Source organism: Lupinus angustifolius, unplaced genomic scaffold (assembly GCF_001865875.1).
Source record: "Lupinus angustifolius cultivar Tanjil unplaced genomic scaffold, LupAngTanjil_v1.0 Scaffold_29_78, whole genome shotgun sequence".
Lineage (NCBI taxonomy): Eukaryota > Viridiplantae > Streptophyta > Magnoliopsida > Fabales > Fabaceae > Lupinus > Lupinus angustifolius.
In genome coordinates this window covers 3,027-18,765 of record NW_017720621.1, presented here as the reverse complement: position 1 = coordinate 18,765, position 15,739 = coordinate 3,027, and the positions used below count along the sequence as shown (strand labels likewise).

The window sequence follows — 15,739 nt, the reverse complement described above, 5'->3', positions numbered from 1 at the left end:
TATATATTATAGAGAAAAGTGTGTAATATCATTGCATTATTAATGTAAAAATTCATACACAATTAATATATCATTTACAATTCAGTTATATTAGTTTTATTTAAATATAAATGATAAATAATACAATGATATTATAAAAACTCTTAGAGTGTCAATACATATATCATTTTCCCAAGAGAATATTGATTGTGAATTTTACATTCTCAACATATCATCAATTATGTAACTCTATACTATAAGGTTACTTCAATATATAATTAATTTTGATGTACGAGTAATAAAAATAGAGCCACTTAATACACGAAGTTCTCACATATTGAGATTTAAGAAGGATAGATATAACAACTTATCCTTACATGGATACGAGAAAGTTATTTCTAAGAACTGAACCCATAAATTCTAGGTCACAAAGGAAGTAAATTTAGGTGAGTCTCACTTTATTTGGTTTTGAATAATAAATGTTTGAATTTGTGGTATTTATTACTTTCTAATTGATAAAAATTCAATTTCCAGCTAGGAGGACCTTCATGGGCAGTACCACTAGGCAGAAGAGATGCAAGAACAGCAAGCATAGATACAGCCAACAATGACATCCCTGGACCATCCTCTGACCTTACCACTCTCACCACTAAATTTGCAGCCAAAGGTTTAAGCCCAAGTGACCTCACAGTACTCTCTGGTGCCCACACCATAGGCCAATCAGAGTGCCAATTTTTCAAAACTCGCATTTACAATGAGACCAACATTGATACCAAATTTGCCACCTCTAGACAAGCCAATTGCCCTTTCTCCTCCGGAGGTGAAACCACTTTGGCACCTCTTGATTCACTCACTCCTAATCGTTTTGACAATAACTACTATAAAGACCTTGTTGCTAATCGTGGTCTTCTTCACTCTGATCAAGTGCTTTTCAATGGTGGATCTCAAGATTCTTTGGTTAGGACTTATAGTACTAATAATGTTGCATTTTTCAATGACTTTGCTGCTGCGATGGTGAAGATGAGCAAGATTAGTCCTCTCACTGGGACTAGTGGTGAAATCAGAAAGAATTGTCGAGTTATTAACTAATTATAAAGATTGAAGAGTTGTGACTTACTTACAAGTTGTGTCAACAATTTAATAAATAATTAGAAGATGTTTCTCTAGGTTAGGAGTCACAATTGAAGGTGACTAGATCTTAGATAAATTTGCAATTGTAGAATCTTGATGTTTTTTACTTTAGTAATTTGAATGTTTTTTAATTACAGTTCACCAAATGTTTATATGAGAGTTGATCTATGAGTTGTGTGTCTTAATGAGTGAGTCAAGCATATTTATATTGGATCCAACTTCTCTATCTCAACTTATCTTCTAATTTTATTTTTATTCAAAGTTTTATTATAATGGAGAACATGGGGGCGCTGACATTACAAAAGAAAATTTTATATCGATCCATCCTAGTAATACATTGTTAGGGGCACAAACACCGGTCAGAGAAAGTAAGGTTTAAACCACATGTGCTCGATAACTAAAGCTAAGACCTAATGTTGTGTATGGCTGATGAGCAATGAAGAAGAATAAGGTACCAATGAGAAAAACACTCTTCGCTAAATGTGCATGATGTCGTTCTTCTGTCCCTCTTTTTAACCACTAAAGTTCTTTAATTTAAAAGTATATATGAAAGTATGGATTTCACTCGCGTGCAAAGCATTTATCTAAACTCTATAGTTAATAAAAAATAAGGAAAAGTGCATAAAATCTACCTAAATTTTATGTTTTTTTGTAAGTAATTATTAGAAAGTATTTTTCCTTCTGAAATACTCCTTAAACTTTATCAATTTATAAAATTGGTTCCTATATAAATATACTGTTAAATTATCCATAGACAACAAGGAAGCCACTACAACTAGATTGACAATAGTAGTACTACAACAATGGAGGTTAACCAAAGTTGATATCTCAAGGAAACCATCATTAAAATATAAGATTGATTGAAAAAAATAAAGTAAGTAAATTTCAAAGTTAAAAGTGGTTAATGTAGTAATATACGAAAAAAACCAACAATCGAGATTAAAGAAATGCAAAGTTAAAATTTTTCATTGTTATTAATTTAATATTATCTGTATATAATGATCAATTTTACTAATAGTTAAAGTTTAAAAGATAATTAGGAAGAAAAACTAATTCATGGTCTACTTGCAAAAACATAAAGTTTAGTTACTTTTATATAACTTTCCCCAAAAATAAATAGAGACAAACAGGTTGAAAAGTAATGTGAAGTCAATAAATGGTGGTTCAATAATTGATGGAAAAGAACCTGATTCATAGATAATCCTTACTCACATATGTAAATGCTCATAAAATCATTAGACTAATTCTTACCATATGACCCATCATACATGTTGGTGTAGTGGAAACGATCGTTGCGCAACGTTGGTCACAAGCAATCAAATAATGTGCAAAAGATAAATAGAAGAGAAGAAACAAGAGAATTTGTTAACGAGGTTCGACCAATTGTACCTACATCTCTAGGAGCGTTGAACAACTACCAAGAAATTATTAGAGAATAAAGATTACAAACCCTAGCACACCCGTGGGCCCACCTGCCCATGTAGTGTTTCTATTTGGTGCTTATATCTGGTGCACATTATAATAAGGGACTTGAGTCCAATATATAACATTGGTTACTCTACTCTATTCCAATACTAGACAATGTGGGACTAACACAATAACATATTTCAAGCATCCCTAACAATCTTCATCTTGATTGAAATAAACGAATATCTCGCTCCTTAAAAAATCTACACAAGAATCTCTACCTTAGCGAATATATGACTCCACCTTGTTCAATGTCTACTTCTCTTTAACTCCTCCCCTACAACATAAACCTTATGAGTATCCTTGACGATGTTACCAAGAGCCTAGCTCTCCAAACATGTAGTGCAGCTTCCCGTACCACTATCAAATGGAACACGCCGCCTAGTCACCTATTGCTAGGAAGTCTTTCGATATATTGGCACCTTTACATAAAAGTTCACCAACAATCGTCATCTTCAATACTCATTCAAACTTAACCTTGGAGCTTTCTTGTAAAGCCCCAACCGCTACTACCATTGTCTACTCCGACAATCCTAGTTTAAAAGAACTCTCATACTCCACCATAAGGAGTATACCCACAACACATATTAGGTATCAGTGGACAAAACACACCTAGAAGGGTGGTTGAATAGGTGTAGCGGGGCTCAAGTTTTGCTTTTTGGGTTTTTGCACACTTGCTAAAAAAATGCCCAATTAATCGATTAAGCACTATTCATAATCGATTAAACACAATAAAAACAGAATGCATATAATTTTGTTTAACATCTCTCTTGCACGGCAGTTACGAGAAATCCAGCAATGATATAACAAATATTTTTACACAGAATTAAACTAGTTATAGCATAGAACCAGTATACAAATTATCATGTTATATCATGCAATATTACAATTTGAAATATAAAAGAGAAAGGGATACAAATGATTGCGCAAGGATTTTATCCTGGTTTGTTTTGCGGTCCATCGCAAAACTACATCCTGGCCTCCCCTTCTGATCTTGGGAGATTTTCTTCTTCACTTTAGAACAAAATGTATACTTACATACACGCTTCCAATTACAAGATTCGAACGCTCCTTTCTTGGAACCCAAAGAAATTCGTCACCCTTGGTTTGACCTTTCCTAAAATCGCCTCCCAAGAAAACATTTCTTACCACGATTCGGCCCCAACCAAGGTATCGCTCTTTATCCCAAGACCTCCAAGTCTTTGTGAAGAACACCTTACCTAATTGTAGCTAGGATTTTCCCAATCCTTGAATTACAATGCTTTGAGTTATGAATGAGTACTTAATACTCGAATTTTACAATAAAGATCAAAGACTAAAACCTAAGAAAGAACTTACAAGACTTCCTAGTCTAACATGAATGTACATGCATGGGGTTTCTGAAATTATGCAATCATTAAAAACTATCTCTTTTCTTTCCAAGAAACACAAAAATGATGCAAAAAGGATTTTCAAAGAACATGCAATATGAATATGAAACTTCAAGCCTTAACATGATCTAATCTTTCTCCTAATGCAACATGCAATATGCAATATTTTTCCTAGATATGACAGTGAGTAACTCGAAAATATGCAGAGAAAATGATGTAAAAATGTATGAATTCTTATCCCACATATGCTGAGATTTTAGTTTAAATAGAAAACTGTCTAAAGTCTCAGTTAATCGATTAAGTATCCATTTAATTGATTAATGGGATGTTGAAAATAATTGTTTTCAATTTTTCAATTTTCTATTGAAACTATGATTCATAATCGATTAAACAATGTCTATTAATGGATTAACATAATTCATAATCCATTAAACAATGTAAAATCAGCTTGTTAATGCATGATCAACTACCTATATGATATATGCTCATGCAATACATGATTTCCAAATATAATACCTTTAATGCACAAAATCAATGCATTCAAATGCATGAACCTAATTATAATATATTTCTAGATGATGTATCATTTTAGTGGATTAATTACTTTATTAAGTCTTATGAGACTCACACCTAGATTTACCTAACCTAGACTCACTGTCTATGGCAAGCATCTTAGACTTCTAAAAAGATAATAAAGAATTATAACCTAAGTCTAATAAGTCACCACTTCTGTCCTGGACATATTGTTTGTTGAATGATCTTCAAGCTTGTCTTCATTAAAACATAGATCAATCTCCAATGGTGCACTTCACTTTCACACACACCTTGCGTCAATGCTAACTAATGTCTGTGTCACATCCTTGCATCCAAGCCAATGCCCATGTCACATCCTTGCATCCAAGCCAATGCCTATATCATACTCCTACATCTTTAGCAATGCTCGTGTTACAACCTATATCAAAGCCAATGCTCATGTTACACCCTACATCAAAGTTAGTCAGCGCCTCTGTGCTTTTGTGGATCTACTAACAATTAACATCCTTCACTATGAAGTCTTAGACACACCATTAGGATATTCCACTTATCTTCTCAAAGGAGAACAGTCTCTAAACATCTAGAGAGATATTGTTAGCACATGTCTCTGGGTCAAACTCAACACATGAGACCCTATCTCCATCTTGATCCCAATCCTGTACATGAATTTATGGGATTCTGGATCAACATATATCGCCCCTCCCACAAAAATTTTGCTATGTTATCTTCTCTTTCAACTCATCTACTCTATCTTTACCACTATCTTTGACACACCTTGTTTAGCCATCACGCCTTAACCCTCTTTAGCCATTATCTATTGTTTGGGTTAAGAGCCATCTACCAATTGTCTCTGATATCAATTGTTGGTGCATTAGAAGCGATCATTGCATATCGTTGGTCACAAGCAATCAAATAAAATATGCATACAATAAATAGAAGAGAAGAAACAAGAGAATTTGTTAACGAGGTTCGACCAATTGTGCCTACATCCCCGAGAGCGCTGAACAACTACCAAGATATTATTAGAGAATAAGGATTACAAACCCTAGCACACCCATGAGCCCAACTTCCCATGAGGTGTTTCTATTTGGTGCACATTATAACAAGGGACTTGAGTCCAATATATAACATTAATTACTCTAATCTATTCCAATACTAGACAATGTGGAACTAACACATTAACATATTTCAAGCATCACTAACAATACCCAAATCACATAACCTTTAAGTTATAGAAAAATGAATGATCCAAATCAATGATTATTGTATTTTTTTGTTTTTAAACATGATAGTTTATTAATATAAGAGAATAAAATATTTTATCATAATGGATATAATTTTATCTCTTTCAAACACTAAAATCAATGATCCAAACACTACATGTAATACCGTGAGTTTTCTCTTTATGTTTTATTAATTATTTATTTTACCAACGATTAATTTTAGAAATTAATCGGTATTCATTTAGGCTAAACCATAGTTGAGTGTTAGTCTTGTTTTGGTCAACTTAGGAGATATTGATTTAAAAAGTGTGGACATGGATAAAGAAACTTACCTTAAAATGTTGAAGTATGGCTTAAAAAGTCTCCATGAAAATATAAATATGTGTGGTGATAAAAGTATAAACTTTATTAAAAACTTACCTTGAAAACGTTGGAAATCGGGAACAAGACTTTCGAGAATAATGGATGGTTCAAAAATATGAATCTTGGACCGGATAGATGAAAATGATTGAGTTCATAAATGAGTTATACAATGTCTTTACCTTAGGGTTATCATGTAAAAATTTAGTTCGCAAATCACTAAATTGTTGTCGTGTATTTAGTTTTGAAGCTTTCGAAGTTGGACAACCAACCCACTCACACGTAAAGGAAATCAAGCACACGACAATCTAAGGTGAGAGAGAGTACATCGTGATATAGTGGTGTCTGAATATGACACCTATATCTTCTAAACTATCTCAAAAGTTTGGAGTATTTTTGTGTATTAAGAAACCCATACTTAATCAAATGTTTGCATGCTTTGATTAAGTACGGATAATTTCTTAAGTTTTATGCTTTAGGATAGATTAAAATATTGAGTCATATGGTAGTTAACCACGAAGGAACACCATTCGAAAGACTAAAACGCGTAGGGATCGAAACAACAGAGGTGTTTGATCAAGTGGCCCAAAAGGTTGAGAGAATGGTCCTAACCATTGGACCAGTCACGCTTGGGGAGCCAGACATGCTTGGCCACTGGACCAGCCATGCTTGGGCGAACCAGCCGCACCTGGGCGAGCCAGCCACGCCTGGGCGAGGGTCAAGCAGCGTGTTTAGCCTGTTCTGGGCGGTTTTGGCTCCCGAGCGATAGTGCCTCGCCCGGGCGTGGATCTGATGGTGATTTTGAGCATTTGTTGGTGGATTTTTTGCTTGAGCGATAGTCTCTCACTTGGGTGAGAAACAAACAAAGAATTGAGTTTGTTTTGATGAATTTGTTGTTTGAGCGGCAGTCTCTCGCCCGAGCGAGAGATAGACAATAGTGTTGACTGTTTTTGATTGATTAATTACTTAGGCAATAACCCTATCTTGAGTATGAAGTGTATTTAACACTTGGAAAATATCGTGGCTCAAATGATTGAGTCTGATGCCCAAATCGACAAACTTATATAAGTACCTTTGTTCTTGCGCCATATTAGGGCAAGGTTTCCGAGTGTGATGTCGTGATTAAGGCAATTCCCAAAAAGGACTACATGATACCATGCAGCAAGGTCGTCTAGCTGTAAGGGGGTTGGTCATGTGGTCGTCCAGGGTAATTCAATGATGGTTCGTAGTGGTAAGGATGTTATTCCTCTATTAGTGACGACTTAGGTTGGACCGATCATGTAAAATAATGATTAAAAGATTTAATCAGCTAACCTTAGTTAGTGTGCATACTCATTATGGATAATGAAGTAGTGGAGAGGAAATTTATGGGAGATGAACGAGTCCCGAGATGTTGAGAGGGACGACGATGGCGGTGGTTTGTCAGCAAAGTCTTGAGGGAGAGTCTAGGTGAGACGAGTCCCTTGTATTCCTGGATGAGGTATTTTGTTGGACGGAAAAATTCTTACAGCACAAACTAGATGATCTCTGACAACCCCTCTTTGCAATCAGTATCGATGAGAAGGACGCCCATAAAGTGTTTGATATGACACCGTCCTGAAATGAACAGTTCTTTTAGAACAAATTGATCATGTATCCTTCCGAGGAATAGTTTGGTGCATTCAAATTGGCTTGTTATGGGACCTGTACTTTCGGTTACTTACGAATAGTTTATTGGGAGAATATTGGTGTAAGGATGGATGAAATAAACATTACATTCATACATTGAGCTCGTGGGTATTGATCCTCATTGTGTGAGTTACACCATCATTCATCATTTGCATTTATGATTGTGAAATGTATTGTATATATTATACGTGTATATCTGGATGTGATATTCTGTGTAATTCCACATCATCAATGAATAATATTCATTAGATGTCTTACTCCATTTTCTTTCTGTTTGCCTTTGGTTCGCGTTCTTGTTCAGATGGACCGTTTTGTAAGGATTCAGAGTTACCGCTTCTTGATGTCCCAAGAGGGGGCATGGAGGATTAATGGAGATCGATACACCCACACAAGCCCTTGTGCCTTAGAGCTGGAGATGATATACGATGGCTCTACGATGCGCTTCTCATCCCATCATGTGGAGCTGGAGGCTTCCTTCAACTTGCCTGATCGAAGGCGAGATCTGCCATGCCGTCTACTCAGTTTGTGACTCCTCACGGACCAGCTGCTACATGGCCATCTAGCGGGCGGCAAATTTGGGACGACGTGATCAGTTCCCCACCATGGAGGAGAGCCGCTCGATGGACTATGTCCGAAGCCTAGGCGAATGCAAGGGCAGTGACTAGGTCGCAACAATCATCCTATGACCTAGAGGAGGAGATGGAGGCTGAGGAGGAGCCATAAGCTGAATAGGAGGACTGTGTGGAGTTAATCTGTGTCGAGGACTCCATTGAGGTAGTAAACCTCTTCTCCGACTCTGAGATGGAGGAGGATCCGAGCGAGTGTTCTAGCGTATCCGTAGACACTAGAGCTAGCCGCTAGAAGCCATTTCCATTTCTATTTTGCTTTTGAATAAGGTATATGTGTAGGGTACTTTGGATGTGCTGAATGTCTCAGCTTTTTTGTATAGTTTCAGTTTAGGCGAAGATTTCATTTCGCCTTGTATTTCATGCTAATATTTCCCTTTCTTTTTTAATAGAGTATATACTCTTTGTATGTTCAAAACTCTAAATATGTGGTTTCTTGAACTTAGAAAGTTGTTTTTGAAACCATGAACTCTTTGTGTTCATGAGACTATTTTTAGTGTTTAAAAGTTTACATTTTGTCGATTTTAGTTCAAGGTGATGACTTTGAAATCAAAGGAACCTTTAAAAAGTTTTAAACCATGTAAAATTTGAAACTTTTCTCTTGTTTTTGACTTGAGAAACCATTGCCTTGAATAAGTGTAAAATAGTTGTTTATCGGATTTAATGCTAGAAATAAATGTTGGTATTTGAATATAGTTAAAGGTGATGATTTGTATATCAAAGGAACCTTTAAGGAGTTTTCTAACCATGTAAAGTTTGGACTTTTCAACTTGTTTTTGGCTTGAAAAAAACCATGGCCTTGGACAAGTTTAGAATAATATATTTTTAATGTTGATGTTTGATTATGTTTTAAAGATGATGATTTTGTCATCAAAGGAACCTTGAAGGTGTTTAATGATAAGTTGAAAAATCAAAACTTTCCTTGGCATTAGGTCTAAATCATGCTATGTGTTTAGGAAAAAATTAGTTTCGAACTTTGAAATCCAAAATGTTTATGGGTGAGTTTTTGTGAAAAACTGTTGTTTTGAAGTATTATTAGTAAATGTTTGATTAGTAAATGATATTCTTTGACTTCCAAGTTCAAGTAATAATTTGGGATGAAAGATGACTTATAAAAGTCTTGACTTTACAAACTTAAAGTGTTATGAAGTCTTGGATAGTAGATTAGTTATAGTATGGATGTGGTTAAGATAAACTAACTTTAAAGTGGTAAGTTTAACTTAAGAAATGTTGATTTAAAATGTTGTTTTAAGTATGAGATCAACACTATCAAGAATGTGTTGAAATTATCATGGAAAACTATTATACAAAATATGGAATCTACTTAAGATGACTTGCTTTAAAGTAGTAAGATCAACTTGAGAGATATTGATTTAAAAAGTGTGGACTTGGATTAAGAAACTTACCTTATAATGGTGAAATATGGCTTAAGAAGTCTCCATGAAAATATAAATCTATGTGGTGATAAAAGTATAAACTTTATTAAAAACTCACCTTCAAAACGTTGGAAATCGGGAACAAGACTTTTGGGGATAAAGGATGGTTAAAAAATATGAATCTTGGACTGGATGGATGAAAGTCATTAAGTTCATAAATGAGTTTAATTCGCAAAACAAAATTATTTTCGTGTGTTTAGTTTCGAAGCTTTTGAAGTCGGACAACCAACCTACTCACACATAAAGGAAATCAAGCACACGACAATCTAAGGTGAGGGAGAATACAACGTCACATAGTGGTGTCTGAATATGACACCCGAATCTCCTCAACTATCTCAAAAGTTTGGAGTATTTTTGTGTATTAAGAAACTCGTACTTAATCAAATGTTTGCATGCTTGGATTAAGTACGGATAATTTCTTAAGTTTTATGCTTTAGGATATATTAAAATATTGAGTAATATGGTAGTTAACCATGAAGGAACACCACTCAGAAGACTAAAACGCGTATGGATCAAAAACAACGATGGTGTTCGATCTGGTGGCCTAAAAGGTTGAGAGAGTGGTCCTGGCCATTGGACCAACCACGCCTAGCCACTGGACCAGCCACGCATGGGCGAGCTCGCCACGCTTGGCCACTGGACCAGCCACATCTGGGCGAGCCAGACACGTCTAGCCACTGAGCCAGCCATGCCTGGCCGATTCAGCCATGCTTGGGCGAGCCAGCCACCCCTAGGCGAGGGCCAAGCGACATGTTTGTCGTGTTCTGAGCAGTTATGGCACCCAGGCGACAATCCCTCGCCCGGGTGAGGATCAGATGGCGATTTTGACCAGTTTTTGGTGGCTTTGTCACTTGAGCGAGAGTCCCTCACCTGGGCGAGATCCAAGCAAAGAATTGAGTTTGTTTTGATGAATTTGTCACTTGAGCGACAATCTCTTGCCCGAGTGAGAGACATACAATAATGTTGACTGTTTTTTATTGATTGATTGCTTAGGCAATAACCCTAGCTTGGGTGTGAAGTGTATTTAACACTTGGGAAATATTGTGGCTCAGATGATTGAGTCTGGTACCCAAGTTGACAAACTTATACACGTACATTTGTTCTTGCACCCTATTAGGGCAAGGTTTCCGACTATGATGTCGTGATTAGGACAATGCCCAAAAAAGATTACATGATACCATGCAGCGAAGTCGTTTGACCGTAAGAGGCTTGGCCATGTGGCTGTCTAGGGTAATTCAGCGATGGTTCGTAGTGATAAGGATATCATTCCTCTATTACGTGATGACGTAAGATCGGGTCCCACAAGTAACATTCCTTTGGGAGATGTCTTAGGTTGGGCCGATCATGTAAAAGAATGATGAAAAGATTTAATCGGCTAACCTCAGTTAGTGTCCATACTCATTATGGATAATGAAGTAGTGGCGAGGAAATTTACGGGATACAAACGAGCCCCGAGATGTTGAGAGGGACAAAGATTGCGGTGGTTCGTTAATAAAGTCTTAAGGGAGAGTCTGGGTGAAACGAGTCCCTTGTATAGGAAAGGGATGCCCAGAAAGTGTTTGATACGACACTGTCCTAAAATGAACATTTCTTTATGAACAGATCAATCATATATCCTTGTGAGGAATAGTTTGGTGCGTTCAAATCGACTTTTTATGGGACTTGTACTCTCGGTTATTTACGAATAGTTTATTGGGAGGATATTGGTGTAATGATGGATGTAATAAACATAACATTCATACATTGAGCTCGTGGGTATTGATCTTGATGGTGTGAGTTACAACATCATTCATCATTTGCATTTATGATTGTGAAATGTATTGCATATATTATGCGTGTATGTCTGGATGTGATATTGTGTGTAATTCCACGCCATCAATGAATAATATTCATTAGATGTCTTACTCCATTTTCTTTCTGTTTGTCTTTGGTTCGCTTCTCGATGTCCCAGGAGGGGGCATGGAGGATTGATGGAGATCGATACACCTACATAGGCCCTTGTGCCTTAGATCTGGAGATGGTATGCGATGGCTCTATGATGCGCTTCCCATCCCATCATGCGGAGCTGGAGGCTTCCTTCACCTTGCCTGATCGAAGGCCAGAACCTGTCGTGCCGTCTACTCAGTCTGTGATTCCTCACGGACCAACTACTGTAGGGCCATCTAGGAGGCGACGAAGTTGGGACAACGTGATCACTTCCCCACCATGGAGGAAAGCCGCTCGGCGGACCATGCCTGAACCCTAGGTGGATGCAAGGGTGGTAACTAGGTCCCAACATTCATCTTATGACCCAGAGGAGGAGTTGGAGGTTGAGGAGGAGCCAAAAGCTGAAGAGGATGGTTGTGTGGAGTTAATCTGCATCAAGGACTCCATCGAGGTAGAAAACCTCTCCTCCAACTCTAAGACGGAGGAGGATCTGAGCAAGTATTCTAGCGCACCCATGGACACTAGAGCTAGCCATTAAAAGATATTTCCATTTCTATTTTGCTTTTTGAGTAGGGTATCTGTGTTTGGTACTTTGGATGTGCTGAATGTCTCAACCTTTTTGTATAGTTTTAGTTTAGGTGAGGATTTCATTATGCCTTGTATTTCGTACTAATATTTTTCGTTCTTTTAATGAAGTATTATTCAAAGATATGTTGAGTTATTTTTTGTTACCAGTAGGTAATAATTTTTTTCCCTGCAATTTGTGTTACTTAAAGTGATGTCCCGAAAAGGAAATGAATATAAGGAAACAAATTTTATATTACCTTATTCAAAAAAAGAATTACCCATTTTTTGGGGCAATATTCTTGGAGTAATTTTCAGGGTGTTACACTACACCAGAGTTGTATTTCAACATCACTTATTTTAGATATATAACAATGATTTCATTCGCTTTCTGTTTGACCGTAGTAGTATATTGTCATTATTAACAACGATTCTCAAATGTTGTTGTACTGAATATATACCACTACACATCATACAAGTAGCGTTGTCATATAGTGCATAAATACAACAACACATCATCCACAAAGCGCTGTCATATAGGTCTTACATAAACAATGCATTTTATAGGTATTATTAACAACGCTTATAGTTGTGATGTTGTAGTGTATATATATAACAGCGCATTAGCAGAAATGTTTTTTGTATTATTCATAATAATTCACAAACAACACCTTAATACAATAGCACAACACATATTGTGTTGTTGTATTAAGCATGTACAACATCGCTGTCTATAAAAAATGTTGTTGTATTTATCCTTTACAACAACGCATCCCAGTTCTTCTCCTAGAATTCGCTATTGATTTGTATAAATTAATACCTGCATATACGTTTATTAACAGAACAGACATTCTGAACAACATAACATTTATACATTCTGAACAACACATACACATTAATACATGTCATAAGTTTCTTTTATTATCATGGCAATTATGTTTTGACATAGTACATAATTACACATAAAAAAATTACACAAATTACAAAGAAACAAAAATATACAAATTACAAACAATTAAAATTAAGCTATTATTATACAAAGACTACTTATATCTACTTTTTCCTTTTCTTTGATTGTTTTTGGCTGGTAAGGTCATCCTTGTTTGGAGGAACATATTGATTTATCCAAACCCCTTCATCGTGATCATCTCTTGTACATAAATCATCATCCGTAGTTGGCCCGCTCTCACACGACTGATATGTCCCAAAAAAGGATAATCTTCATCAATATCTTCATATTCTTGGTCATCAATATTATTGACGATTATTTTGTTAGTTAAAAGAACAACATACCATTTTATATCAGTTGGGTCACTAACATAGAAATCTTGTTGAGCTTGTGATGCTAGAAAAAATGACTCATATTTATATCCTGGCCTATTAAGTCACTTGCATGAAGCCTAACTCATCAACTCAGAAGCCATTGTTGTTATCAACCCACATACAATAAAAAACGGCATCCAAAACATTGTGTAATCCAATTCCCATATTCATTCAATCACTCCAAAGTATGACATGTTCGCATAATATTGGGTTTCTATCTTTTGCACTTGACATGTGTAAAGTTTGAGCAACAAGAGTCACACCACTATTTTGCATTTTACTTTGATCATGTTGTTTTTTCATATAAAATATGAACCCATTAATTAGGTAACCAGTGTAGGATAAGACATGAATACTTGGACCATTGACTAACCATTTCAATCTTTTGGAAACCGAATGTGGATTTATATTCAACTACTTATCAATGTGATTTTTTACCACTTTATGAAACACCGATTATGCTCTTTGGAAATATTTCATTCCCAGTAATACCTTCACCGAATGTTTTTTTTGTGTGCATATCAAGCCTTTGGAATGCCCATGAAATCACAATTGGTAAGGTATCTGATACAAAACTCAAGAGCTTCTTCAACAACATATCGCTCGACAATACAACCCTATGGTCTTGATCGGTTCTTCATATACTCTTTTAATGTCTTCATATACTGCTCAAAGGGTACATTCATCGCATATAGGAAGGGCCACATAGTTGGATCTCTCGAACAAGACAAATGTTAGATGAACAATTATGTCAAAAAAGAAGGTGAAAAATACATTTCAAGCTCACACAAAATCAAAATAATCTGTCTTTGCAATGCAGGTAATTTCCTAGAGGGTCAATCACTTTGCTAGAAATTGCCTTGAAGAAGAAGTATAACTTAGTTATATGGTTCCTTAAACTTTTTTAGATAGAATTGACCGTATTCCAATAGGTAAGAAATGCTCCATAAGTACATGACAATCATGAGACTTGAGACCTTTCATTGATAAGAGGTTCTGAATGTTGGAAGAGTACCCCTCTAGAACTTTAACACCATGAAGAAATTTATAAAATTCCATTTTCTCCTTCCTGGACAAAGTATAAGCGGTTGGAGGTAGAAATGTAAGTTTTCCCTTCATTATCGGCCTCAATTCCTTTCTTATTTTTATACTAACCAAGTCCAACCTTGCATTCAAGCCATCTTTGGTCTTACCAGGGACATTGAGTAAGGTACCAAGGAGACTTTCAAACACATTTGTTTCAATATGCATAACATCGAGGAAATGTCTTACATATAATGAACTCCAATATGACAATTCAAAGAATATTGACCTTTTCTTCCACCCATTTGTGATAATTTATTTTGCAAAAGGTTTACCATAGTTATTTTTCAAACCCTTTAACTTTTGAAATAATTGGCTACCCGTCAACAACAAAGGAGCATGACATTCGTCATTGTTCCCATCAAATGCTTTTCTCCATTGTCGATAGTGATGATCTGAATGCAAAAATCTATGATGGCCAAGGAATACATTCTTCTTATAGTGTTCCAATATCATTGAATGAGTATTGTCTTCACATACAGGACATGTAAAATGTCATTTTGTACTATATCCAGACAAATTACCATATGCAGGGAAATTATTGATTGTGCCGAACAACAAAGCCCTCAAGTTGAATACCTCTTCCCTATATGCATCATATACATTTATGCTCGTCTACCACATTTCCTTCAAGTATTCAATTAATGGACCCAAATATATGTCTATCTCATTTCCTGGTTGTTTAGGTCCAGAAATTAACATAGATAACATCATATTTGTGGTTCATGCATAAAGAAAGAGGTAGGTTATATATCACTAACATCATTGGCCATATAATATGAGAGCAACTTTGAACACTATGTGGGTTAATTCCATTCATTGACAATGCAAGGCGTAAATTCGTTGATTCCTGGCCAAAACTAGGATAATCATGATCAATTTTGCATATTTGGCATTGCTAAACATATGCTTGAATCTTGCTTTGAGAGGAAAACACCATACAACCTTTTTTAGAATTGAGTCTTCCTTCTTATATCGTGACGCATTACATTTACGATACAACTTTAATGAAGCATACTTATTAAAAAACTAAGATGCAATCATTTTCA

At 35.8% G+C, this 15,739-nt stretch overlaps 1 protein-coding gene across 1 annotated transcript; it reads left to right on the top strand.

Moving 5' to 3' along the window:
• Positions 1-513: 513 nt before the first annotated feature.
• On the top strand, positions 514-1,295 carry LOC109338592 (peroxidase P7-like; the record flags this gene model as incomplete). The annotated part of the gene is given in 2 exon segments (XM_019575863.1): positions 514-1,076; positions 1,114-1,295. A coding segment is annotated over 1 exon segment (555 nt), but the record flags the coding sequence as incomplete, so codon positions are not given.
• Between the last annotated feature and the right edge of the window lie 14,444 nt (positions 1,296-15,739).